Source organism: Nilaparvata lugens, chromosome 10, assembly GCF_014356525.2.
Source record: "Nilaparvata lugens isolate BPH chromosome 10, ASM1435652v1, whole genome shotgun sequence".
Classification (NCBI taxonomy): Eukaryota; Metazoa; Arthropoda; class Insecta; order Hemiptera; family Delphacidae; genus Nilaparvata; species Nilaparvata lugens.
Window position 1 is genome coordinate 37,135,634 of NC_052513.1, and position 25,693 is coordinate 37,161,326.

Below are 25,693 nucleotides of genomic sequence, written 5' to 3' on the forward strand. Positions count from 1 at the left end.
TCTGTGCCTTATAAAAAATTTATTTTTCCATTAAATAAAAAGATTAAGAAATTGTAAAAAACCACAGATTTATTGATAAGTTAGAAAAACCGGTTAGATTGACAATGGTGTAACAACCGAAACCGGTCTTTCTAACTTATCAATAAATCTGTGGTTTTTGACAATTTCTTAGTATTTTTATTTAATATGAATAATCACCACAATATCAACTTCTCAACTACACAAAAAGTTTATTTTTCCACTTACAACCAAGGTTTGTGCAAAAAAATCGTAGAAAATGGATACATTTAGAATTGTTTGTAACTATAAGAAAACATCATCAACAAGGAAATACTTTCTGAATTCTCATTAATAACTTAGTGAATAGTGAATGAATAAATGAATTGTGAGAGAAGCAAATAAAACAAAACATACCACAGGTTTGGGTTTGGAGGTCTCGGACAGTTGCTGTGGGACAAAAAAAGCAGAAATGAAATTTATGAATGATGAAAAGCAATAATCATTAATACCATAAACATGAAATGATGAATTATGACATGCAGTGAGAAAATATTAGAGTTTTTTTAGGCTTAATGGGAATCAAACATTATCATCAATACAGTATTAATTCACAATCTATGAATGATGAGAAGACATTATAGCCTAATAGTTAATAACATGGAATGATGCATGATTATTAACTTGCGATAACAAAATATTGAAGAGTTATTCAGGCTCAGAGGGGATTAATATAGTACAGATAATCAGTACAGTATTAATTCACATGCAACTATATCATATAAATTAATATGAAGACAGATCTTCAAACTTTCTTCAAAAAAGCAAGATTTTCAAGATACTACATCTACTTTTAGTGTGGGCAAACATCATTTGTTAAATCACAAAATATATCATTAGAGGCAATTAAGTCTTTGATTTTCATTGCAATAATTTGCAACAAATATTTATCTTTTATTTTAGTATGTGCAAGCAATATTGATACAACACAAAAATCCATTATTCAAGACTATGAATTATTGAGATGAAATTCTGATGAATTTTATTTAAAAATAAGCATTTTTTTCCAAATACCTTTGGCGTGAATGTAGGCAGGTGACTTGGAGGGGCAAAAGGAGTGGCTGCCCCTATAGTGGGGTGTAAAAGTCCCGGAGAAAACCCCGGATAACTGCTGAGACCCAAATTTTTACTTAGTTTAATTTGACAATACTAAATTGTGTAACAAATAGTTGATATATTATTACATGAAAACAAAATTTTATTAATATCCACACCAATATATTTTAATAAAATTTGAAATAAAAGGACATTAAGATATTTTAAATTTATATTTACAACCACATAATTAGAGCATTGTTATAGCACACACAACATAAACTTATTACACTTATTAAAGCCCATATTATATTACAAAACATAAAACCCCAGAGAAATATGAACATAAAATAATTACATTGTAATTCATCATCCAGTTTTGAACGTTTGATTTGTATTCTTTGACTTCTCGTCTTTGGTATCTCTAGAAATGAAGGTAAAAGTTTGAACTGTATTAGCATTTAAATAGTAAAAGGAAGAGAGAAATCATAATAGCAAGATTAGTGGAAAAAATGACGAATAATAATATAGAAAAAGAACTATGAAATCAAGAAGCTATAAAATAATAAATGTAGAAAAAGAACAATCGAGGAATGAATTGAAATAATTCAAGGTATTTGGATGAATGATGCAAGTAAGCATAGTAAAGTGTTGAAATACTAAAAATGAGAACATATTAATTCAGGCAGTGAATAAAAATTGGGAACTTTTTTATTCTCTCTTTTTTTATCAATAAAGAGAAAGAGAACAGAGTTGTTCTTTTTATAATACTATTGAAATACACATAGGCTACATTAGAATAAGGCAGTAGATAAACATCTGAGAGAGTAAGTTCTGAACATATCTATTATAAATATCAAATTCCAAATAATAGATTTAAAGTGAAAATATTTTTGGACTGAAAATATTGAGATGAGAAGAGGAAAGTAAAAAGTACCGTATTCAATTTTTTTGAATAAGTACAATATTTCTAAAGTTTTCAATTTATTGTGATACATTCTGTGATTCATTTAGAGTATAAAATCAACCTTCAAAATTCAAAATTTTAAATCATCATTTCTGGACCAAAAATCAAGTGACGAAGCAATGTGTGATTACATAACCTTATCTTTTGGACAACATTAACATTTTATCAAAATTTCTGGAGAGAAATAGTACAGGCTTAGCCTAGTTTTTCCTCCAATTTCATAAGTGTATTATGATTATAGTATTTAATACAATAAATAAAATAGATAAATAAAATACCGTATCTAAGTTTTATTGCGAACTCATATTAAACTTACTCCACATTTGAGAGGGTAATATTGAAGGGTTCGCTTCTTGTTTTTTCTCTTTCAATATCATTCTAATGAGTAATTTCCTACTACTTACAGTAATGGATAAATGAATGAAATAAATCTATAATATAGTGAAAGAAAGAATTTGCTTATACATGTATAGGATAGGAAATGCACGAATGACGCATCATCACGTCCGAACTACTGGACTGATTAACTTGACATTTTGAATATAGATTCTTAATTTACCGAGGATGTTATAGGCCGGATCTCGAAAACGGCTCTAACGATTCTCACGAAATTCAGAACATGTTAGGTTTATAATATGAAGATTCGATTGCACTAGGTCTCATCCCTGGGAAAACTCACTGAAGGGCATTAAAAGGATAACTATTATTCATCCTTGGAAAAACATATGATAATTATTTCGTCGTCTGTTGGTGATGGAAGTGAGTGAGCGAGTTCATGTGTGTGGGACTGTGTCAAAATTATGACTCAGCTGTTGAACTTTTGTAATCATTCATTCAGGTACTTAGTGCCGGTTGCAAAAAAGCCGGGTTATTTTCAATCCTGATTAATTCCAGTAGATCCATCCTTTTGAAATGGTCTTCTCTAATTTGGTTCACGTGAAATTAATCAGGATTAAAATTTAACCGGCTTTTGTGAAACCGGGACTTTGTGAGGGAAATTTTTGCATTCCTCTGGGAATTAATCTCAATTAACTGTGATTAGATAGAACATTTCTGTATGAACTATGAATGTTATTATAATTTCTTCTTCCGTAATAAATTGTTTTTGCTTTTGAACTCCAGAGCGAAGCTCGGTCCCCGATATTAGATTCTTAATTTACCGAGGATGGTTATAGGCCTTCTTTAAATTCTTCAAGATTTCAGTAGATCAAGTTTTCAGTTTGTGAAGTTTTCAATTGGATCCTAGCGGAGCACGATTACCTGCTATCAAAGATGAGATAGAATAATCACGTTTTTAAATAAATAATATAATTTTCTTTACTCTATGCTGCTATTTATAAATAAATATAGAAAGAAGTTGTAGAAGAGGAGAATACTTGCAAACAATGTCCAGGGAGTAGAAAGTTGAAGATTTCAAGATGAAGAAGTGGAAAAGAAGAAGAAGAAGAAGAAGAAGAAAAGAAGAAGAGGAGAAAGCGATAAGGAGAGGAGGAAGAAGAATACAACGATTTTATAAACATTTGACATTGTCCAAGTAAAAAATGTAACGAATTAAAGTTTGACTACTCACAATAGGCGGCGTGAATATAGTTGGGGGCGGCTGGTGTGGCTGGGGCGGTGGAGGCGGCAAGCCCACGCCCCCGGGGGCCGATGACGTGTGGTGCTGATGCACATGCGTGTGCTGATGCTGATGATGGTGCATCTCGGTGCGGTGCAGGTAGGGCAGCCCAGCTGCAGCTGCACTGATCAGCAATGCAGCGCGCTCTTGCTGACTCGCCAGAAACCGAGAGTCCAGCTCACGACGCAGGAGGTCGGCTTGGTCTAAGAAACAATTTCAAACAGAATAATTAGATCACAGTTTAGTTAGTCTCTGATTAGATCTATAGAAATTGTTTAGAAGAAGATCATTAGATAATTGAAAAATTGAATGAAATAGTTTGCCTAAATATTATCTAAATAGTCCTAGTCCTAGTATACTATCAACCATAAAAATTAAACATAAAATAAAAAATTGAATAAAATAGTTTGCCTAAATATTATCTAAATATAGTCCTAGTCCTAGTATACTATCAACCATAAAAATTAAACAGAAAATGATATTTAGATTTAGATATAATTATTATTATTATATGAAAATCCAAATTAAATGCTGTAAATCAACCCGAAGACTTCTGCTACTGCAAATATTAGCAACAGGGAAAACCTGTTTACAGTAGCATATTTGCAGTACTGAAGTCTTCGGGGAGATTTACAGCATTTAATTTGGATTTTTGTTTAATAATAATTAATTCGATGAGCGCTACTATTCAAAAATTATTTGTCAGCCCGGTAATCGAACCCAGTACCTCCTAATTGCCGGTCAGGAATGCTTACCCTTACACCAAACTGTCAATCTCTGGATAGCATTTAATTTTGATTACAGCATCTAATTTGTATTTTCGTATAATAATAATAATTATTAATTCATTAGCATTTGAATAAACGCTATATCTCAGTAATTTTCATTTGTGGATTAAGATAATATTGCCAAAAATTATACATACAGTCCTAGTATACAATCAATCATAGGAATGACACAGGAAAGGAATCAACCACACCCAAATCAGTTCATCTCTATCTCTATTGCCAAGTAAAACAAAATTAGCAATGTTTAGTTTAGTCACAGAATACATAACAATTAGTGTTCTTCAATCTGTGGTTTAGTTCAGTACCTTCCTTTTTCGTCAGAAACACTACAAAATCAAGCAACGCTTGATAGGATTTGACAAGTCATTATAATAAACACCAAGATGAGATGAACAAAACATTTTCATAATTGAATTTAAACAAATTACTAGCCTACCACTACAGTCATTTCTCTAGTTGGATACCCCAACCGCAGGAGAATGGCAACGTCGCATGATTATGGTAAGATTCACGTTATCAAGTCAGTAAAAATGATAAGAACGCAATGTTGTCACTTTCCAGTCCCACTGAGTTCTATAGTAGATGGCAGATGGTAGAAGCACAGAATACAAACTTATAAACAGAATACAAACAATAAGTGTTCTTTACTCCGTGGTAGAAGGTATGATATTATGGTATATGCATTATATTATTTCTTTGTAGCCCATGAACGATTTGGCAACGTTGCGTGGATAGAAAAGGATATATAGCTTTGTCTAATGACAGACAAAGATAGCAAACCAATGATAATCAGGTGCTGACTTTATTACGTGAATCTCAATATGGAGATGACTGTGATACAAGTCAATCTCTCAACATAGTTCAATCTTCTAAATTTTTTATAACATAGCCGATTCAACATGTCTAGAAAATTATTGGAATTGAATTCAAAGTTCAGAAGTTTAAACTTGGTCAGTATCCGTTTTCTATCACAGTTCAAGCAGTCAGTTAAGCTGCGTACAGATATACGCGCCGCGAACATGAGCAATTCACTTTTAATCAGCTGATGCCAAGCTTTTTATATCTGTATCTTACCGTTTCTGTAAAAATACAGATATAATCAGCTGATTAAATTCTGTAAAAATACAGATATAATCAGCTGATTAAAAGTGAATTGCTCATGTTCGCGGCGCATATATCTGTACGCACCTTTATATTTTCATGACACCAGAAACGAGTCTGTTTTCTAGTGCTTTAGATACTGCTGGTGCTTCAGAATATAGATACTTAAATTTAGAATCTGGGTTGATTGTTCATTTGACTGTCCAAAACTTGTTCATTTCACTTCTACGAGTTAATTGTGAGAACAAATCAACCAAGATACTAAATTTGAGAATCTATATTCTGAAGCACCAGAACTAGAAAACAGTCTCTTGGAGCAAATGGAATAACTTTGGAAAATAAACTCACACACTATAATATACTTTTGAAGCTTCCATTACTCAGTAAAATAGTAAGCAGTAAACTGATTTAAAATATAAAATTCAGTAACAATAATGTGAAAGCAATAATATCAAGTGAAACGTGATAGAGCCCAGCAACCAGTGTGATAAAACCAAACAAAACAGGTGAGATAAACTATAACTAAACATGATTGAGAGAAAATGTTAAAATAAGCAATGATGTTAATGATGATGATGGTTAATTACTTTTGATGTGAGAAGGACTGATGGCTGACTTGGCGCCTAGGGAGGAAGAGAGAGAGGGAGCACATCCTGAAAAAACACCCATGGAAAAATATATTAGTCGAAGGCAAGAATTGAGCCAAATCTGCTCTTCTTGCTAAAATTTCAAATGAAAAACTGACAAACTGTACAATAATTGGATCTATATTCCTTATAAGTCAATTAATTTTTATAATTTTATAATCATATTTTATAATTTACATTTGGCTAAAAGCATCCTGCAAAAAACATCGGTTACAAGTACATAAAGTTTTTCACAAAAATTTGAGCAATTGGTTGTTACCCTTGCAGCTCAAAGTTTGATAATTTCAGCAAACATTCAATGGCAATACTCAAATTCAAAGCAATACTCAATACCACTTTGTAGAATAGGAATAAGAAGAATCTTTTCAAATTTTTAGAGTATGTTGCTTTGCTTGCTAAATTTTCAAAATTCAGTCAAACTATTAACATTACTATCACTTTCAACGGTTCTATTGAACAAATATCAATTGATTCAACAATAGTTCATTTGAATATTATATGCTTTCATTAATATTACAGTTCTACGTTCTACAGCTATTATTATTATTTGGCCATTCAGTAGTCATTATATCTACAAATATAGCCTAATATAATGTTATAATGTGTAATCTGTTAATTATCCTGTTTATTCTGTTCCTGCTTTATCTACAGTATAAATAATATTTATTTATACATTGATAGATACAATATAATTCTCAACTATGAATGATTGGGAAAGGAACAACAGACTTAAAGCCCAAAACTGTTCCTTTCCCAAATTTGGATAGAAATTGTCCAAAAATAGGTTAAAACTATGTTCCAATCTTTTGATAGTCATAACAAAAGCAGGAATATTAGTTTCAGTCTAAATCATGTATGCTGTAAGTGCTGATTATAAGTTTGACTTCTAGGTTATTACTACGAGTAGTTCAATGAAAAGGAATGAACGAGTAATTCATTGATGAATGATGGGTATGAATATTGTTATAATTATTCAAGATTTGTTAATTTATTGATGAATGAATGAATAAATAAATGTTAGTAAATAATTTCATGAACTATGCTGATGTTTCAAATAATAATGGTATGATGATCAATGATTAAAATAATAATGGTGGAGATGATTAATTTGATGATGATTCAGTGGAGGACCAAGTTGAAATGTAGAAAAATATTGTAGTTGTTCATCTCATTTGAGAATAAGTTTGTTCTTCACTAATTAATAAACAACTTATTGTCATACTTGGGTTCAAAAGTCTTTCCCAAATTTCGTAAATTCCCCCAAATTTCCCTCAAATTCGAAACAAATAGATTCAATAAGATTATTAAAACTACAATGCTCTGGTTGCACAAAAGCATGTTATTTTAATCGTGATCGTTTAATCTTCTCGAAAAAGCCTTCTCTGATTGCTTCTCGTGGCATTTAATAATGATTATAATTTAACAGGCTTTGGAGCACCCAGGCTTAAGGTTAAAAATAAATCATTAATATTGTATTACAAAATCTGTATATTTTTAAAATTATGCACTGAGACGGTAACTGATACAAAATTAACGGTTACTCACTTGACTGGAACAGCGACTCGGCCGAAAACGGATTGGGGGCGGTTGTCGCGGCTGATACCGGAGGCGGTACCACGACAGGGGGAGCCCCTAGGGGCCCTCCGGGTGGCGCAGTGGGCGCAGTAGGGCCTCCACCGGCCGAAGCCGCCCCGGGGGCAAACAATGGTGGGGCGAAGTGGTGGGGTGGCGGGGGGTGATGCGGGTGGTGCCTGGAAACAGGAACGGGAACTGGAACGGAGGCGGCCGGTGATAGCTGTGACGGTGCACTGCTGCTGGAAAACGGAACAAAAAACTTATAGAAACATATACTACATATTGTTATACAATAGATCCAAATGATTCATTAATAGTTACCATACTATAAATTCATACAATGTCGAATTCAAATTATAATACTCAATATAATTATAATTATTTATTTATTATAGTTGAGGACTGAAAATTTTGTGAATTGATAAACCACAAGACTTAACCTACTTTGGACTATGTGTTATCTAAATTTGGGAGAGGAATAGCACAAGGTTACCTTATTTTCCTCTCCCTATCATTTTGATAATGTACTTATTGTATAAATGAATAAAGAATATCTATTGGTGAAAATACCAAAATATTACAATTTGAATTGGACATAGGATAGATTATCAGCGCGACCACGACACCAATCGTTTTCCTATGTGTGCGTGCTTCTTGTATAGTAAAAGCTATTCTATTGTGAAGATTTATTTTTATTTAAATGATGATATATATTTGATTGAACTAAAACCACATTCACAAAATATCACTATACACACTATTCATTCATTTTCTCAGAGCTACTTGATATTATATCAAGTTTTTAAACTAGAATGATGACTTGCTGACTACCTATATTAATTGTGAAAAATATGAAATATTCACTTACTGACAGAAGCATGCTTGCAAATCGCATTGGATTCATTGCCAACAGTCACTTCTGGTGTCTCTAGCAGTTTCTTTCTGTTCGGTTAGAAGAGATTTTTTATAATGTGGCCAAGTAATTTATTTGATTTAAATTCAAAGTCAAACATTATTACAATGTTAATACAACATTGCATAGTCATCCGTATTTACTCAATTTTATCAATAGATCAAACAAATTATCTGACCAAATTATACAACAAATCTATACTAACCGAATAGTAACTGCAGAAAACAACTGAGGCCACTATTTACAATGAATTCCATGCGATTGAAATGCAAACTCCAGTCACTGAGAAATACTTTATATTTTCCATTGATTAATATAGTCTGCAAGTCGCCATTCTAGTATTTTTCACAATTGATAATCATTTCTTTGGTCGAGGGTACAACACGACCAGAGGAGTTTAATCAAAATATAGACATGATTACAAAAACATATAAGGTACAATTATTTACAAAGTATTAATACAATTGGTTGATTATTTGCTGATCTAAGAAAATGTGGCCCCCACTTTAAATGAATATGTGATTATAGTCTGCAAGTCGCCGTTCTAGTGTTAAAACTTGATGTAACGTATAGCAGTTCGTAATCGATAGAGAAATTCAAGCCTGCTACTAACTTGATATTGATACTCTAATTATATAAAATCACTACTATCCTTGTGCTAATTGATGACGTTTGGATTTGGACACTTGATAATGGGATGAATGGCCGAAACCGGTCGTTTTATCAAAAAAATCTGGAAGGGTACTAGTGATCCTATATAATCATGTATCTTAAAAATACAACAATGCATAGTAATCTAAATTTATATCTAAAATCATTTAAAATAAATTTATGTTCGTTTGTGAAATAAATTGTTTGATTGATTGATTTACTCAATTTTGAACATAATTAAAAATTAATCACGAATTTTGAATCATGTGCCAACTTACCCGACACCCCACACAGGCGCTTTGCTGCTGTAAGGCGAGGGTGATGACGCGGTGAGACTAGATGAGACTTGTGCGGGTGGACCCTGCGGGGACGCATGTGGATGCGCATGCGGGTGCGTGTGTGAGTAGGGCGACTGGTTGGCAGACGGCGCCACTGATACAGGCGTTGGGACGCTACTGCCTCTGCTCAAGCTGCTTACGTTGCTGCTACAAATTTCAAATTTATTTAATTAATAATTATTTATTTTCAATCATTTAGCACCAAAATTATATAATCTACTTCCTGCAAACTTTAAACAGATTAATCATCCTAGAAAGTTCAAAACAATAGTATACAATTGGTTGATGAGCAAAGGAAGACAGAACATAGAAAACATTATTTCAAACAACAACTAACCATCTAATGACTTACTAAACACTATACTTATTAATAATCCGCACAAAAAAAAACAAAACCTACTCAGAACATGATACGCCATAGTGGAGTAGGTCAATTTCCACACAGAAAAAACTAAACAAGTAGAGGACACATTATAAGAATTATTTGTAACTAACTATTGTATGTAATTGTAATTTATATAATATTTTGTGTAATAATTGATATTGTAGTTTTAGTTTTTTTTTTGGGAATAAACATTTATCTATATTCTATTTCTATTGAATCTATAAAATAATGAAAGTAAAATGACTTTCAAACGATGTACAAAATGACCCAAAAGTCATAACCACCACCCATCATGAAGCTCAGGTTACTTAACATTACAGGCTACATCATACTATCGTCTAACAAGAACCTGAGGGCCAAGAAAAACGAGGCTTTTTTCAAAAAAATCTCGATCAATCAGCCAACCGGAGAGCTTCCTGGCCTGTCGTGCCGACTTGTCTGTAATTTGTAGTATGTAATTGTTTGAGCATGATTTCGAACGAAAAACAGTAGCTTCTAACATAAAATAAACAACCATTAACGATAAATAGAGCAAACGAGCGTAGGCCAATGAAGGCGAACGCTGGCAAACCACCCATTCACACTCTTGTCAATCAATGCATGATGTTTCCTGCTTTATCGACTGTCCTGCCTGCGTTTTTTCTGAGTTATTGAGTTGCTGTAAGCCTAATTGTTATCGCGTTACTTTTTATTATTTTTATTGTTTTCCATTTGGTTGATATTTTAATTTTCTATCATGGATATGTCTCGCTGGCTACCGCTGGCCTTGATGAGGCACTGTTCACATTGGAGTGTGGATGGCAAGACCAACGCAGCCAAGCTTGCCAGACTGGGCCAGCGACTGGGTCAACGTGAGGACTGAACATTGAACTACTCAACATTATACTTCATAGTATACCTTAAGGTGCGTACAGATATACGCGCCGCGAACATGAGCAATTCACTTTTAATCAGCTGACTATATCTGTATTTTTACAGAAACGGTAAGATATAGATATAAAAAGCTTGGCATCAGCTGATTTGAAGTGAATTGCTCATGTTCGCCGCGCGTAAATCTGTACGCACCTTTATACTACCGTCTGCAAGAACCTTAGAGCCGCGACACACGAGGCGTTTTTCAGACAGGTCGGCACGGCATGACAAGACAGGAAGCTCTCCTATTGGCGTAACGAAAAACAGCCAACTCATAAAGCTTCCTACCCTGTTGTATCGTGTCCTTTCATTATTTATTTAATGACTGATAATCATTTATTTATTGACTAAAGCAAACAAAAACAATATAAAAAGGCTACTGTCCAAAACCTCTCCAATTTCTCATGTCCTACAATATCCTGACATTATCATTGCCACTATGGCCCAGTCTTTTAACAAAAGACTGTTAAATTTTAATCATGATTGAATTCCAGGAGAACCATGGCATTTAATCGGGATTAGAAGTTAACAGACTTTTGTGCAACTGAGAGTCTGTGTTATATTTACCTGTAGCTATCACGTTCCCTGGTGGGACTATGCCCCCGTGGCGAGTGACTGCGCCCCACTAGAGGCGTGCTGACCACGAGGTCACGGTGACTGGTGGTGGTCGCTGTGGTGGTCACCACGGTGGATGCCACTGTCACGGTCACCACGCCCCGGTCACCACGGTTTCCCAGGCCACCGCTTCCACATATCACAGGCAAAGGAGATCGGTTCACTCGCTGCAAAACATCAACAACAAACATATTTTAGAAATTAGTTATGGTCGAAGTATTATTCGATTATATCAGTTAAACCAACAGCCATTGGTCCTCTACTTTAAATAGAATCAAATATCATTTATCCACTAATGTTTAATATTATGCACTCTATTACTACATCATTACATACTTTTATACACTTTATAATCTTCTATATATATATATATATAATATATATATATATATATAATATATATATATATATTATATATATATATATATATATATAAATGAATGTCTGTTTGTTCCCTTCCCTATAGACTCGAAAACTACTTGACAGAACGGCATGAAACTTTGGAAATATGTTGTGTGAATATTGGGGATGGTTTCTGACCAGAAATTTTAATAGGAGGGCTAATAATAATTATTTATTAATCCATTTTATATACCTATGTTATCGAAATTTTCGGCCGAGCGGCTACTGAAGAACGGAAACATGATCATGATTCAAGATCATATGATTTGGCATCTAAAGTTACCAGCTGTATAATTAACACGTCACCCTGTGATAATAATTGTGTGCTAGTATTAAAACGGTAGTTTGGAGTTGAAATTAGTGTAGTTGATTGGTACCAGCTGTAGATAATCGTTCCTTAGAAGACCTATACAAATAATTATCACTCTCCTATCACTGAGAAACTGGAAAATGTTGGAAAAAAATTATTTACCTCATGAAAGAGAGTTGTTCATATTGCATTCATCAATTATTACTGAAGAATGACAGACTAATTTAATAACTTTTTTAAATTAGCTTATAATAATATTCATCCTTAAATGGAAGATGGAAAGAATATGAAATTCTATGTAATTCATCGTACATCGCATATTTCCTGGACCATCTATTGACAATCATAACTATGAAAACATTAAATACATCTTTGAAACACTGATTTAACCTATCTATTTTTATTTTATTTTAATTCAACACTTTACTAATGGATATCACTACCAATTGATTGAGAAGAACATGTTTTCGGAATAATAAACGCTGCATGACTAAGCACATAGGTAGTCCTTATTGAGATGTAAATGAAAATATTGACTGTCGGATAAATCTCAAGATCCACCAAATAAAGTCAAGTGTGACATGAGATACATTGACTTTTTGGCGGTACGAAGTTCTAGAGCGTTCTTCATAGTAACTGTATGTCCAGACTATATTCGCATAATATACTATATACTCACAAAGAGACAAACACATCGTATTTGTGTCAAAATAGGAGGTTCTGGGTAATTGGCAAGATGTAGTTGAACTTTAGCCCACACTTGTGGCATGGGATGAGGCTCTGGATGTGGCACTATAGCCGGAGATGTAGTGGACAGAAAATGTTTTCTTAACGAAGACAAGGAGATGGCATTTCTTTTATTCAAGTGTTTCTTGTTTTTTTTTATACAAGTATGATTATTTATATGTGGAAATTTTAGCCATACGACCAATCAATCAATCAAAGTAGATTAATCTATCATCTGTGACTGTAGAATGCTATTTTTGGTAGCCTATGTTTGAAGCAAAAGATTGGTTAGATATTGTTATACTCATAAAAACACTTCACTCAGATGGGCTACATTTAACAAATTAATAAAAACAATTTTAAAAATCTTGTAGTACCCTTTATTTAAAAAAAATTAAAACAGATCAACTACTAGCTTCGACCCTAACTTTGGTCATTTTCCATGATTTTCATGAAAGTTAGGGTAACTAGTTGTTGAACTAGTTTAAAGTTTTTAAAAAATAAAGGGTACTACATGATTTTTACATTGTTTTTATTAATTGTTATACTCGTATATTGGGTGTAGGAAAATTTTATTGTGCATCGAGGGCCTAGAAAGTAGTATAGCCTACTCTTCATCTCTTGAGAAGATTGAAAAAACGTTCTCCTCACGAAAAAGATGTACTTTAGTCCTTAGATGTCCGGATAGCTATTAACTTACAAAATAGGTAATATACCAGTAGTCGGTCATTGCTACAAACATAGATCAACTGCACCCTACTCAATACTATTTAGTCTGCTAGTTCAAATATTTTGGAATAATATTGTTTATGTTGTTGATAGAAAGCGATTTCATGGAGTGATACGTGGTCTAGTGGATAGAGTGCTTGCGTGCTCAGCCTAAAGATTCCGGGTTCAAACCCGCTCATCCCCAGATGGTTTTTCATCACTAGATCACACCCGTTTTATCGGATGGGCACGTTATTTTGTCGATCCCGGCTGAAGTATGACAGTCGTTATACTTCCACAGTCGTTATATTGCATGACAGTCGTTATATTAGGCCGATTGACGACTTATATTCAGGCGAGGTGGGACCAGGAGTTCCCAGTCCCCACCAACAAATGCCATACGAATTCAATTTTCAAAGATTTCTAAATTATTTTAAACTCACAGAACTAGGCGGCATAGCAGTAGACATGTACGGAGTACTGCTATAGGGCGCATAGAGCGCGGGAGGGGGTGCCGGAGGCCCCACAGCTGGGGGGTAACTGCTGCTAGTGGTCGTAGTGGCAGTAGATAATAGAGTGCCCTGTGCCGCCGGACTGGAAGACACGGCAGCGGCAGAAGGTGGCACTCCATAGGTGCTGGTCGTCGATGCTGCTCGGCTCACAACTGGTTGCGGTGATGACGTCATCATCAGCGGTCCTGGAGGTCTGTGATGGCTGGGGGGCGGTGGAGGGGCTCCGTTGCATTGGCCAACCTGAAAAGTAATTGGAAATATTTATTATTTTGTTGAAAAATTCATATTTAAATAGTAAGAATGAATAGAAAAAGTTAAAGCAGACAATAAAAAACTATTAAGTAGACTCTATTTCATTGCAACACAGTAACACTTTAAAATGGCTCTTGAAGAGCTGAAAATAGTAGTATTACAATGAAGTAAAGGGTATTTGATAGTTTTTTTGCGTTTTAATAATCAGTAGCCCCCTACAAAGAGAAGTGGATGTAGGAAGAATTTCATGTTTTCAGTGTTGTGGTAAATAATATGGTTATTAATTTCTAGACTAATAAAATTACTTTAATCTTTCTAATCTTCAATAAGTTACCACTTATTTATTGAAACATTGAGATTTAGTAATAGTTTTGGTTCTAATCTATCATCAATAGAATGGAAAATTGAAAAATTGAGCAGCAGAATATGCATCCATAGCAGTTCATAGTGCTTCATTCTTTTTGCTACTAATGCTTTATTCATTCTGCTACTTAATGTTCCAATGTTTAGTTAATGTATTGTCATTGATTTATCAATCATGATAATTCATTTCTAACTTCACAGTGCTTCATTCTTTTTGCTACAAATGCTTCATTCATTCTGCTACTCAATGTTCCAATGTTTAGTTAATGTATTGTCATTGATTTATCAATCATGATAATTTATTTCTAACTTTTTCTAATCAGTAACTAAGTACAGTAACTGCAATGTTAAAGTTTTCGATGTTTTAGTTGTTAAGTTGTGTCTCGTGATTCAAATGCTCAGCCCACTATGGGAGTGTCTTGTCTCGGCCAATGGCAGAGCTTAACCTTGATAGGTCAAATAGCCACCAATCGTATTGCTCCACACTCTACAATACATGTCCTGCATTTCGATGTTGAAGCTTTAATTTAACTGATGTGATTATGGTTTAACAATCAAAACTAATTCTTCAATAAGTGGTTATAACAGTTTGAAGTAATTATTACTTTATCTATGCTGTAAGAATAGATGTGGGTACTTGGGAATACAATGATTGTATTACTTATCCGCTTATTCAATATGGAATTAATAAGATCAGAAAAAGCATACACAAGAAATACGCATTATAATTTGACAGATATGTCAGAATTTTACAAATATTGAACTAATCTTCTTCAAATCTTTGAACTTTTTAAATTATTTCATGAATTTATATAATAAACAGCTAAAATCAATTCAACAGATTTGAAACTGCACCAACACAAACACCACGTCAGTGCTAATAATCAATACTCCATCTACAAATAAATGTATGATTATTCCAAGTTTGCTCAGCTTGGAAATAATTATTGATTGAATATTCACTTTTGATTACTGACGATAAACATGTCTGTGTATATTTAATTGGCATTTGTTATATTTCATTTGCATATTGTTTGATCTTAATTTTCTCAGCTCAACATCTAAAGAATCAAGGAGCCAATCATATTATGAAGCATTGTATTTCGAAATCAACTGTGAAAATTGTACGTTGCACTGTTCGTTAAGCTGTGTGGATTACGGAACACAAAAATGGATTAGAATAGGAGGAATGGGAAAATAGAACTGAGAATAATTTGTGATATATTTTGGTTTTCATGACTAATATATGATCATTGAAATTATATTTATACCGTCTATTTCATAGTAGTATAGAAAATTACTCAATATTTTGTTTATGAAAAATGAAATACATTTGAATCGTTCATAGTCTGATGACAGCAAGTATATAATTACTCTTATCATTCTTACGGCCATTAGAACACACTTATAACGTTGTAAAACAAAAAAAAACCAAGTACATACACGGTGCCCACGAAGAGGTTTAGACGTTTAATTTTATATTACGTTATATTAATGCACCGAACGTTTTCAAATTTTACACAGTTTACAAAGTAGATTCTAAAAATATTATGGGAAAATTTCAGCTCCCTAATTCACGTAGAAACAAAATGGAGGCATATTGAAAATTTTACCAATTTGCTTCCTGTAAAAACTACTGCCGCCATTTTGTTTCTACGAAGGTTAGGGAGCTGAAATTTGCTCAGAATATTTTTATATTTTTAGATTCTACTTTGTAAACTGTGTGAAATTTAAAAAAGTTTGGTGCATCAGTGGGCACGTAATATGAAATTAAATGTGTAAAACTCATACTCTTCGTGGGACACCGTGTATTTACGACTAACGTCGTACATAAAAATAAGTTTACATGAAAAAATGTTGCATGAGAAAATACAAAGTTTAGTAATTTCCTATTCTAATAAATATAGTGAGGTCCACGTTATAATGGCAGTAGATGAAGATAGAAGAATAGCGATGCCGATTCTCTGCATTAATTAATTATATTATTTATAAAATAAATAATACAGTAAAATTTTGTAAAATAAATAATACAGTGTAATATGTATATTAATAGCTATGTTATTTTGCTTTTGAGAACTTGTATTTTGATTTTGTATTGTGTACGTTTTTGTGGAATAAGAATTTGAGTTAGTGGAATATTTCTACACTGTCAAAAACATGATTGGCATCGTTGTGGACCTAGAAAAGGATAGTACCACCGGCTATATCGAATGATATACAAGGATAGTACAACCAAAGTTGATCAAATACTGTCATTATAACGTGGACCTCACTATAGCAGATTGCTAAATTATTACTTTGTATTTTCGCATGCAATAGGTCCCTGATCAGTACCTGACAATCAATCTATTAATCATGTTGTTCAACAGCTTTAATAGTACATTTCAACTTTAATTAAATGTGATTAAAAATAAAAATATATACTAACCATACTAGCCATACTGGTGAGCCGTATAGGCGGATAATGTCCAGCGGTTGTTGCCGAGGAGACACCTCCAGGGGGCCCCGGGGGACCCAAGGGGGGCTGGGGACCCCCCAGGGGTGTCAGAGGACCCCCCGAAGATGGTGGCGGGGGTAACCTCTCCTGCTTTATGTGGGCAAGGGGCGGGGTGGGACCAGCAACAGCTGATCGGGGACTCGGACTGTGGTGCGGGGGAAGAACAGCTGATTGCAGTGGTGGTGGGGGAAGAGGGGTGGGAGGCGAAGGGGTGCTGGCCCCCCTTTTGACCCCCACAATTGGGGAGACTCGGTTGCCGGCGGTGGTTGAGTTGTTGACATGGTGTTTCGCCGGTAATTCGTCTGTGGAAAGAAAAGTGGGGAAATTAGTGGAAAACTTTGAGGAAAACATAGTACACAACTACTCAAAACTAACTAAAAACTGTTAGAATTCCTCAAGATCGACCTTCAGTTTGATCCGTTGAAGTCCGATCTCTAGAGGTGCGTACAGAGTTTAGCGCCTCGAACCGCGCATTTCACTTTTCATCAGCTGATGCTAGGATTTCTTTTAAGCTACGTTTTCGTTTGTGCGTAAATGCCGTCGTCGACCACGACAGTGTGAGGATCTCAGATTGGGAAGATTTCAATTTGTCTAAATAACCTAAAATATTAAGTTCAATTATGCTTTAATGAGGGAGGTTGAGTTGATACTTTTTTATACTTTCAAATGGCAATATGTTTATACTATCAAAAATGTTTTGAATCTTGAATAATAAACAAAAAAAATCCGGTGTGGCGCACTCACACAACTTACCTTGCCGTTATGAAAATTGATCACCTGACGCTAGTGTTCCCGCGCATCTCAAATCTACTATTCAAATATTTGAGCCAGCTGGTGACAGGGCATAGCGCTGCAGACACACAAAGTCTGCTATCTCTTTATAGTGAATGATTTAATAGAATCAACAGTTGCCAACAGTTTGCAAATGAATAATCTTATTTTCTCGAATTTCGAGCTTATTTTCAATTTTAGGTGAAAATGTTACTGAACATTAATTGTAGAGATTTTTAAGCTCAATCTTTTCCACTTGAATTTTTTTGTTTAATTTGTATCTGAAGCCTGATAATTGGGAATCTAAAATCAAACTTTGCATAGATGGTGCAGTGCTCCTGAAATTTTTACAGATATGGGACTTGTGGCAGTTGATAAAGCTTATCAATGACTTTTCTAGGTATGAATTTGATCAAAATCGTTGGAGCCGTTTTCGAGAAAATCGCGAAAAACCCTGTTTTTGACAACATTATAGCCGCCATCTTAAATTGCATTTGATCGAGAATGTTCGTGTCGGATCCTTATAGTGTAAGGACCTTAAGTTCCAAATTTCAAGTCATTCCGTTAATTGGGAGATGAGATATCGTGTACACAGACACTCATACACACACACACAGACCAATACCCAAAAACCACATTTTGGACTCAGGGGACCTTGAAACGTAAAGAAATTTAGAAATTGGGGTACCTTAATTTTTTTCGGAAAGCAATACTTTCCTTACCTATGGTAATAGGGCAAGGAAAGTAATAATGAAAAGTTATTTGATCAGCTGTTTTAGCACACTTGAAATTTGGACAATATGAATGTCAACAATGCTTGCCGTCGTCGACTGCGGAAATTTACGCATAAACGAAAATACACCTTTACCGTTCCTGTATAAATACAGATACAATCAGCTGATAAAAAGTGAAATTCGTGTGGTTGTGGCGCTCAAGTTTGTACGCAGCTCAAAGTGTGTGGGCCTATAAAACCATGAAAACAACACAATTATAGCTGTGATAGATAATTATTAATCTATATCATAATATTAATCATCACCATAATATAATCATCACCTGTAATGCTGTGGTAGATTAATATGCATACTGAATGAGAACTAATCAAGGCCGAAAATATGAAATTTGTTATTACGAGCTATTTAATGCAGAGTACTTGATTTTGTCGAAACCACTAATTTATTAAAACAATTTGTGGTGCACTTCCGGTTGTTACACCAATATCAATCTCTAGTAAACCGAAAGCTTAAAAATTGAGCAGCAGAATTTAATATAGTATTTATTTATTCAACAGACACAAAAACACTTAATCATAAAATGATTGGAAATGAAAAAACAGGCCATAGTATTTTTATTTATTCAATCAATCAGTCAGAATAACACAACTTACAGAAAAGTACGACAGGCTTATAAGCCCAAAACGGTTCCAATTCTAATTTGAACAACAGTCCAAATGTAGCTACAGGTTATGGGCCACTTAACATTCTTTACTATGTGTGTGGGCCTATAAAACCATGAAAACAACACAATTATAGCTGTGATAGATAATTATTAATCTATATCATAATTAATCATCACCATCTGAAATTCCACTGAAAAGGAATCTTCTTATCTTTTGTCATTCTTGCTTTTTTTATTATTCTTCATTTGTTTTGTTTGTAAGATTTCTTTTTATAAGTGTATTTTTCATTTTTGTTTGTTATATTTTCTATAACTCTGTTTACTCTAAAATTGGACACACCCATGTATTCCAAATATAGTCATGAGAACCGTTATACAACTAACGAAAAGAAACTTAGTAACTAACAAAACCAAACAAATAATGTGGAAAGGAATGGAAGAATAATATACAGATTGAGAAAATACTTGAACACGAAGTTTTTTGTTAGTCATAACACAAGTTAGTTTTGTTAGTTACAAAGTTTCTCTTCATTTGTTGTTGTTCAATTCTCATGACCATATTTGGTATACTTGGGCGTGTCTAGCCTCGGCCAATGACAGTAGTGCTCAACCTTCATTGGTCAACAGCTGAGGAATAATCGGGGGGCTTCACTCATACCACATTTACTATATCAGAACATAGTACACCTTAAATATAGTAACTGTAGCCCATACTAATATATTCTGATCTTCTCCAGACGGCACTTTACCATGGAAAAAACTGACAATAAATGTTATAATTGATTTCTTTTGTATTGCAATTATTGTGAAATTGAATAAAGGCCATTTTATTATCATTATTATTATTATTATATTCTGATGTTCTAGCTTTCATTTACTATAGATTGATAATGGTGGAACAACTGAAACTAGTTACTCTAATTGTTCTAATGAATTAGTGGTTTTCACAATATTTCCATTATATAAGCCGTAATAACAAATATTCAAGACGTTATCATTGAAAAGCCCATAGTAACAAATTTCATATTTTCGGCCTTGGGAACATTCTTGAGATCAGCCTTTGGTCTGATAAGTCAGTCAAATATAAATAGCATTATTTAAAAGTAGCATCAATGTTCCCCAATTAACAAATGCCGACAGTTTTTAGTGAATCTCATCCTGGGAATTCCAACAAAACCAGAAACGTCTGAGTTGTTAAGACTCTGAAAGTATCACGGACATACGCAGTGTGGCAATCAAGCCTAAATGCTCCAATTTGAAGCTATGTCTGCAAACTCTGTCGTGTTGCCAAAAGATGTTCAGCATCATCAAATTACTCAGGACAAAGTACGTGAGGCATGCAATGGATGCATTCCTCTCTTTGGCCGGATTCAACTCTGGCAAACAGTCAAAATATGTTGCAAGTGGAAAGGTGAGAGGCAAGATGAATGCAAGTGGAAAACTACAAGATTAAAGTAGAAAACTTGCAACATCCTTGCACCTGATTGCACAAAAGCCTGTTAAATTTGAATCATAATAAAACACCACAAGAACCAATCAAAGAAAGTTTTTTTTAATAAGGAAACTCCTCTGATTGGGTATTTTGGTATTTGAACGGGATTGTAAGTTAACAGACTTTGTGCAACCAAGTGTAAGAATTTTGCAAGAGGAAATGTGAGAGGCACGCTAAATACAAGAAGGAAACAATCAATTTTCATTGAAAAGCATGTGATCATCAATTATTAATTCAAGAATTAAAACTTGAATGTTAAAAAATCGTGAATGTCTCATGTGTGAATGTGAGAGACATATTGGATCGAGCTACATTACTATAAAACTAAATTAAAAAAAAAACTTCGAAGCTTTTAAGGATTCAAGTGGAAGTGAGATATAGTTCTCCATTTTTTTGTCAGATAATCTTCCCAACAGAGAGGAATTTTGATTTGGATAGTTTCACAAACCATCTCTCGACTTGAAATTCCCATGTCTCTACTATTCAAAACACTAATAGAGAGAATAAATAATTTGGCATGAGTTTAGATCTCTAGATACACACTCCTTGGCGAGGCGCCATTGGATTGATTCATTCATAGAATTTATTTTCAGTTCGGCTTAGTCAGTTTTTATAGCTGTGATGACAGAGGTATTACTGCAAGGAACAAGCATAAAAATACTAACCCTCAGTTGTAGTTCTCCCCAGTTATAATCCTCTCAAGTTATTTATTTCTATTAAGTTGTCGAGATGTATTATACGTTTCAAGCTGTTCCAAGCTAATATAAGACATGTCTAGTAATAAACCTCGATTGGAAGAGATTTAATGCTTGTTACAGTAATTTCAAAAACATTCCAATTATCATAATAATATATCCAAGTATTTGATGTGATAATACAAGGTACTGTAAACTGTATAACAGGCTGCCTTTATCCATTGGATTGTTGCCGTTGAACATTTTTAAAAGAACTATTGCCAGATGGCTAAAGGTTAGAGGATTTTACTCAACAGATAAGTATCTAAATTGTAATTATTTTAAATGTGACAAATTGTCTCAATTATTTTAAAAATGAAAATATTGTTAAACTGACGATGCCTATTGTGAACTTGTTTTATTTTATGGCAAATGAAGATCTTGTATTCTTGTATAAAACTAACTCTCTACAGCAGTCAAAGACAAATTTGAATATTATTTTTGACAACTGAATGTTCCGACTTTTTTCGGAACTGTGAATTCTACAGAATTTTGTATGAGGTTTAAAAATGTCGAGGATGTAATTCCACCTATATTGATATGCAGTTCAAATACACTCATATAATAGTTTGAGAGGTTCATTATAGTCAATAGTCAAAGGTTCATTTTTACATGAGGCTAGAAGATTCCAGAAAATGTTTGAATTCCAAATATATTACTGAATATGAATGAACCGTAAGTAATTGAAAATATGTGGAAATGTATGTAGATTTTTATATACTCACGTTTCCTAACGACTGGAGAAGACGGGAATAGTACGGATCCAGCATCTGAACCCTGGAAAAAAGAAAGATATTTTCAAAATTTGCAAATATTTAATTTATTTATTACTTTAAACAAGTGAAAATACACTTTTTCATCTATTGATGATTCATTCATGCATTCATTGAAGTACAAATCATCACACAATCATCATACAATCATCACACTGATTGAGGAAGGGAACATAATCTATTCATCTATTCAAAATACGGATTATTATAAAGATTGTGAGACAAAAAATTGAAAAAAACCAGGACTGTTTCATTTGATTACAATAATACGTATCTTGAAATCCTATTATATTAAGCGAGCAATTTCTTTATATATATTTATATGTTTATGTGGTTTTCTGGTTATATGGGTATATATTTATGTTCAACGGATCTCGAAAACGGCTCTAACGATTTTCACGAAATTTGGAACATAGTAGGTTTATGATATAAAAATCCGATTGCACTAGGTCTCATCCCTGGGAAAACTCGATGAACGACATTAAAAGGATAACTCATCCTTGGCTGAAACAGCTGAGACTTACGCCGTCTGTGGATAGTAAAAAGTGAGCGAGTGATTCTGGAAAATCAAAATATCGCATCCCCGAAATTCATAAGCTGACGTATAGCCAGCTGTAAAATATAAACACGATCATTTGAGAGAATATTGTGTTCTGTCATGGCTTACTCTATCTTTAGTAGTTTTATGATTCTATTTATCGGATTTATAGGATAATGATTCTATAATAAATAAAATAACGAACGAAGCTCGGTGCCCCGATATTTCTCATTAAACTATAAACATTAATCATGAAGCTTCACATTCAACCAATGTTGACAGTTTGAATTGTATATGGGCGTTACTACATACATTATAACTACAAAAATATGTAAACAATATTATATTGTGTAAATACAATTATACCTACAATCCCTAGCATCCAAATCCCAGAGTGACAGTTGGAATTGTATTTAGGCCTTACTACATACATATACCTACAACAATATATATACAACTATACCTACATCCCCTAAAATCCAAATCCCAGAGTAAAGTCTCAGTAAGGTTAGAACCTTACATTTTATCGCTCTATATAAACCGCCATATTCTCCAGAAATGACTCCACTAATCATCTATAATTTGTCATGAAAGGGGAGAACAACCTCAGGTTTGAGAGGGGGGAGGTGAAGAGGGGAGCAAATCCAAGGGTGGAAATAAACACTTCCCCCCAAGTACCCCCCAAGGAACTGCCGCCCCTAAATTCATAACCGCTGCTGTTATGATATCATGTCGGGGCGAAAATCGTTTCAAGGGGAATGAAGTGGTGACTACAAAATTCAATTCGTTGTCGTCTGTCCTGCTTCCTACCTCTTTTATTACTATCTCTTCCTCTCTTTCTCTCACTACGCCCCCCGTTCCATCTTCTTCTGAATCCCCTGTTCACACTCCTCTCTAACACTGTCTCTCTCACTCTTTCTCTCGAAAATAAGGAAGGAGACTAAAGCTCAATTCGTTGTCATCTATCCTGCTTCCTCCCTCCTTTATCACAATCTCTTCCTCTTTCTCTCTCACTTCTTCTCTTATTCCATCTCCTGCTACACGCCCTGTTCACCCTCTCACTCTCATAGCCGACCATCGACAGCACAGCAAAACATAAAATGGAAATTTATGAGATGCAGCCTTAACTTTTTTATGAGTAGACTGTTTTTCTACCCTCAAGGTTCTATCGTTATCATTCTCTTCCTCACATTTTCTTCTTCTTCTTCTTCTACTTCTTCTACATTCTATTTTCTTTCTCATTTTTTCTCATCCTCTTCTTCTTCCAAAATTTTTTATCTCTTTTTCTTTTACTTCTTCCTCCACAACTTCTCAATCATATTTTTCTGTACCATGAAACACTACAAGAACTGATTAACTTCTTCTTTTTCTTCTTCTTTCCCTCCTCTTTTTTCCTCTTCTTCTCTAGCACCTTCTCTTCTTGCATCATTTCTTCTTTTTCTTCTTCTCCTTCGACTCCTCTTCTTGCTTTTTTCTTCTTCACCACCTCCACATCTTGCTTTTTTCTTCGTTTCCATTCTGTTCTAATTGTTCTCCTTCATTTTTTTCTTCTCCTTTTTCATATTCTTCTTCTTCTTCATTATCTTCTTCTTCTTCCTTTTTTTCTTATTCTCATCCTCCTTCTCCTTTTTCTTCTTACTCTTTTTCCTCTCCTTTTACTTCTCATCCTTCTCACTCCATTTTCTGTTTCATATCCATTTTTTGCGTTGAGTCCTTCTCCTACTTTTTGATATTTTGTTATTTCTTCCCCTTTTATCCTCACTCTTCCCTCTCCCCACCGCTGTTGTCTCACCCCATTCTGTCTCCCGAAGCAAATAATAAAAAAGGCGACCTTCAATCTTTTAATATTCATGATCGTTGCGATCTGTCCATGGGGACTGTCGGCTAAAGAATTTCCACGTTTGTTTTCATTCTGGGGTTTCCTCTTGTTTTCCTCTCTTTTTACAGAATATTACCTCTCTTTCCAATAATACCCTTGTCCTTTCATCCATATCTGGATATCTGTTTACTTCAATACTTCCCTCTCTTTTCCAGTCCACAGAATATTACCTCTGTGTATTCTGCATATTTGTAATACTTCCCTTCAGGCATGCTACTCGATTATTTCTCAATCTATTTGAAGTATAATTTGTTGTTGTTTTTCAATCCCAATCTCTGTGAAATATAGGGGAGACTTTATTCCAGTTCCCTTCTGTACTGAGTCACTGAGTTTATCCTGTGCAAATCATTCACTGAGGGATTCATGAATTCTTTGTTTTGAATGAAAAAGACTAAGAAGTTGTCAAAAAACCACTGATCAGTGATTGACAATGGTGTAATAACCGAAACCGGTCTTTCTAATTATCAATAAATCAGTGGTTTTTTGACAACTTCTTAGTCTTTTTCATTCAATATGAATAATTACCACAATATCAACTTCTCAACTACACAAAAAGTGAAAAATTCTTTGTTTCTTTTGTATTTTAAAAAATATATAAATAGCATTGAATTCAAGGTAAATAACATTGAAAAATGATTTTGTTATAATTACAAGACAATAAGAGTGTATTCTGCGCAAAACAGTTGTTGGGGTATTTATGAATGCAAGTGAATGTTAACAGTCTCGAAATGTTGTA

The 25,693-nt window shown here is 33.9% G+C and overlaps 1 protein-coding gene across 1 annotated transcript in view; it reads right to left on the reverse strand.

Moving 5' to 3' along the window:
• Nucleotides 1-25,693, reverse strand: part of LOC111046625 (proline-rich protein 36) — a 302,205-nt gene that overhangs the window by 12,850 nt on the left and 263,662 nt on the right. The window contains exons 7-17 of the mRNA XM_039436012.1: nt 22,493-22,544; nt 17,304-17,674; nt 14,192-14,500; nt 11,555-11,769; nt 9,631-9,837; nt 7,759-8,027; nt 6,154-6,219; nt 3,630-3,880; nt 1,409-1,516; nt 1,072-1,206; nt 415-447 (exon numbers count right to left, since the gene is read on the reverse strand). Coding sequence (XP_039291946.1) covers nt 415-447; nt 1,072-1,206; nt 1,409-1,516; nt 3,630-3,880; nt 6,154-6,219; nt 7,759-8,027; nt 9,631-9,837; nt 11,555-11,769; nt 14,192-14,500; nt 17,304-17,674; nt 22,493-22,544 — 2,016 coding nt within the window. The remainder of the gene's footprint in view (nt 1-414; nt 448-1,071; nt 1,207-1,408; nt 1,517-3,629; nt 3,881-6,153; nt 6,220-7,758; nt 8,028-9,630; nt 9,838-11,554; nt 11,770-14,191; nt 14,501-17,303; nt 17,675-22,492; nt 22,545-25,693) is intronic.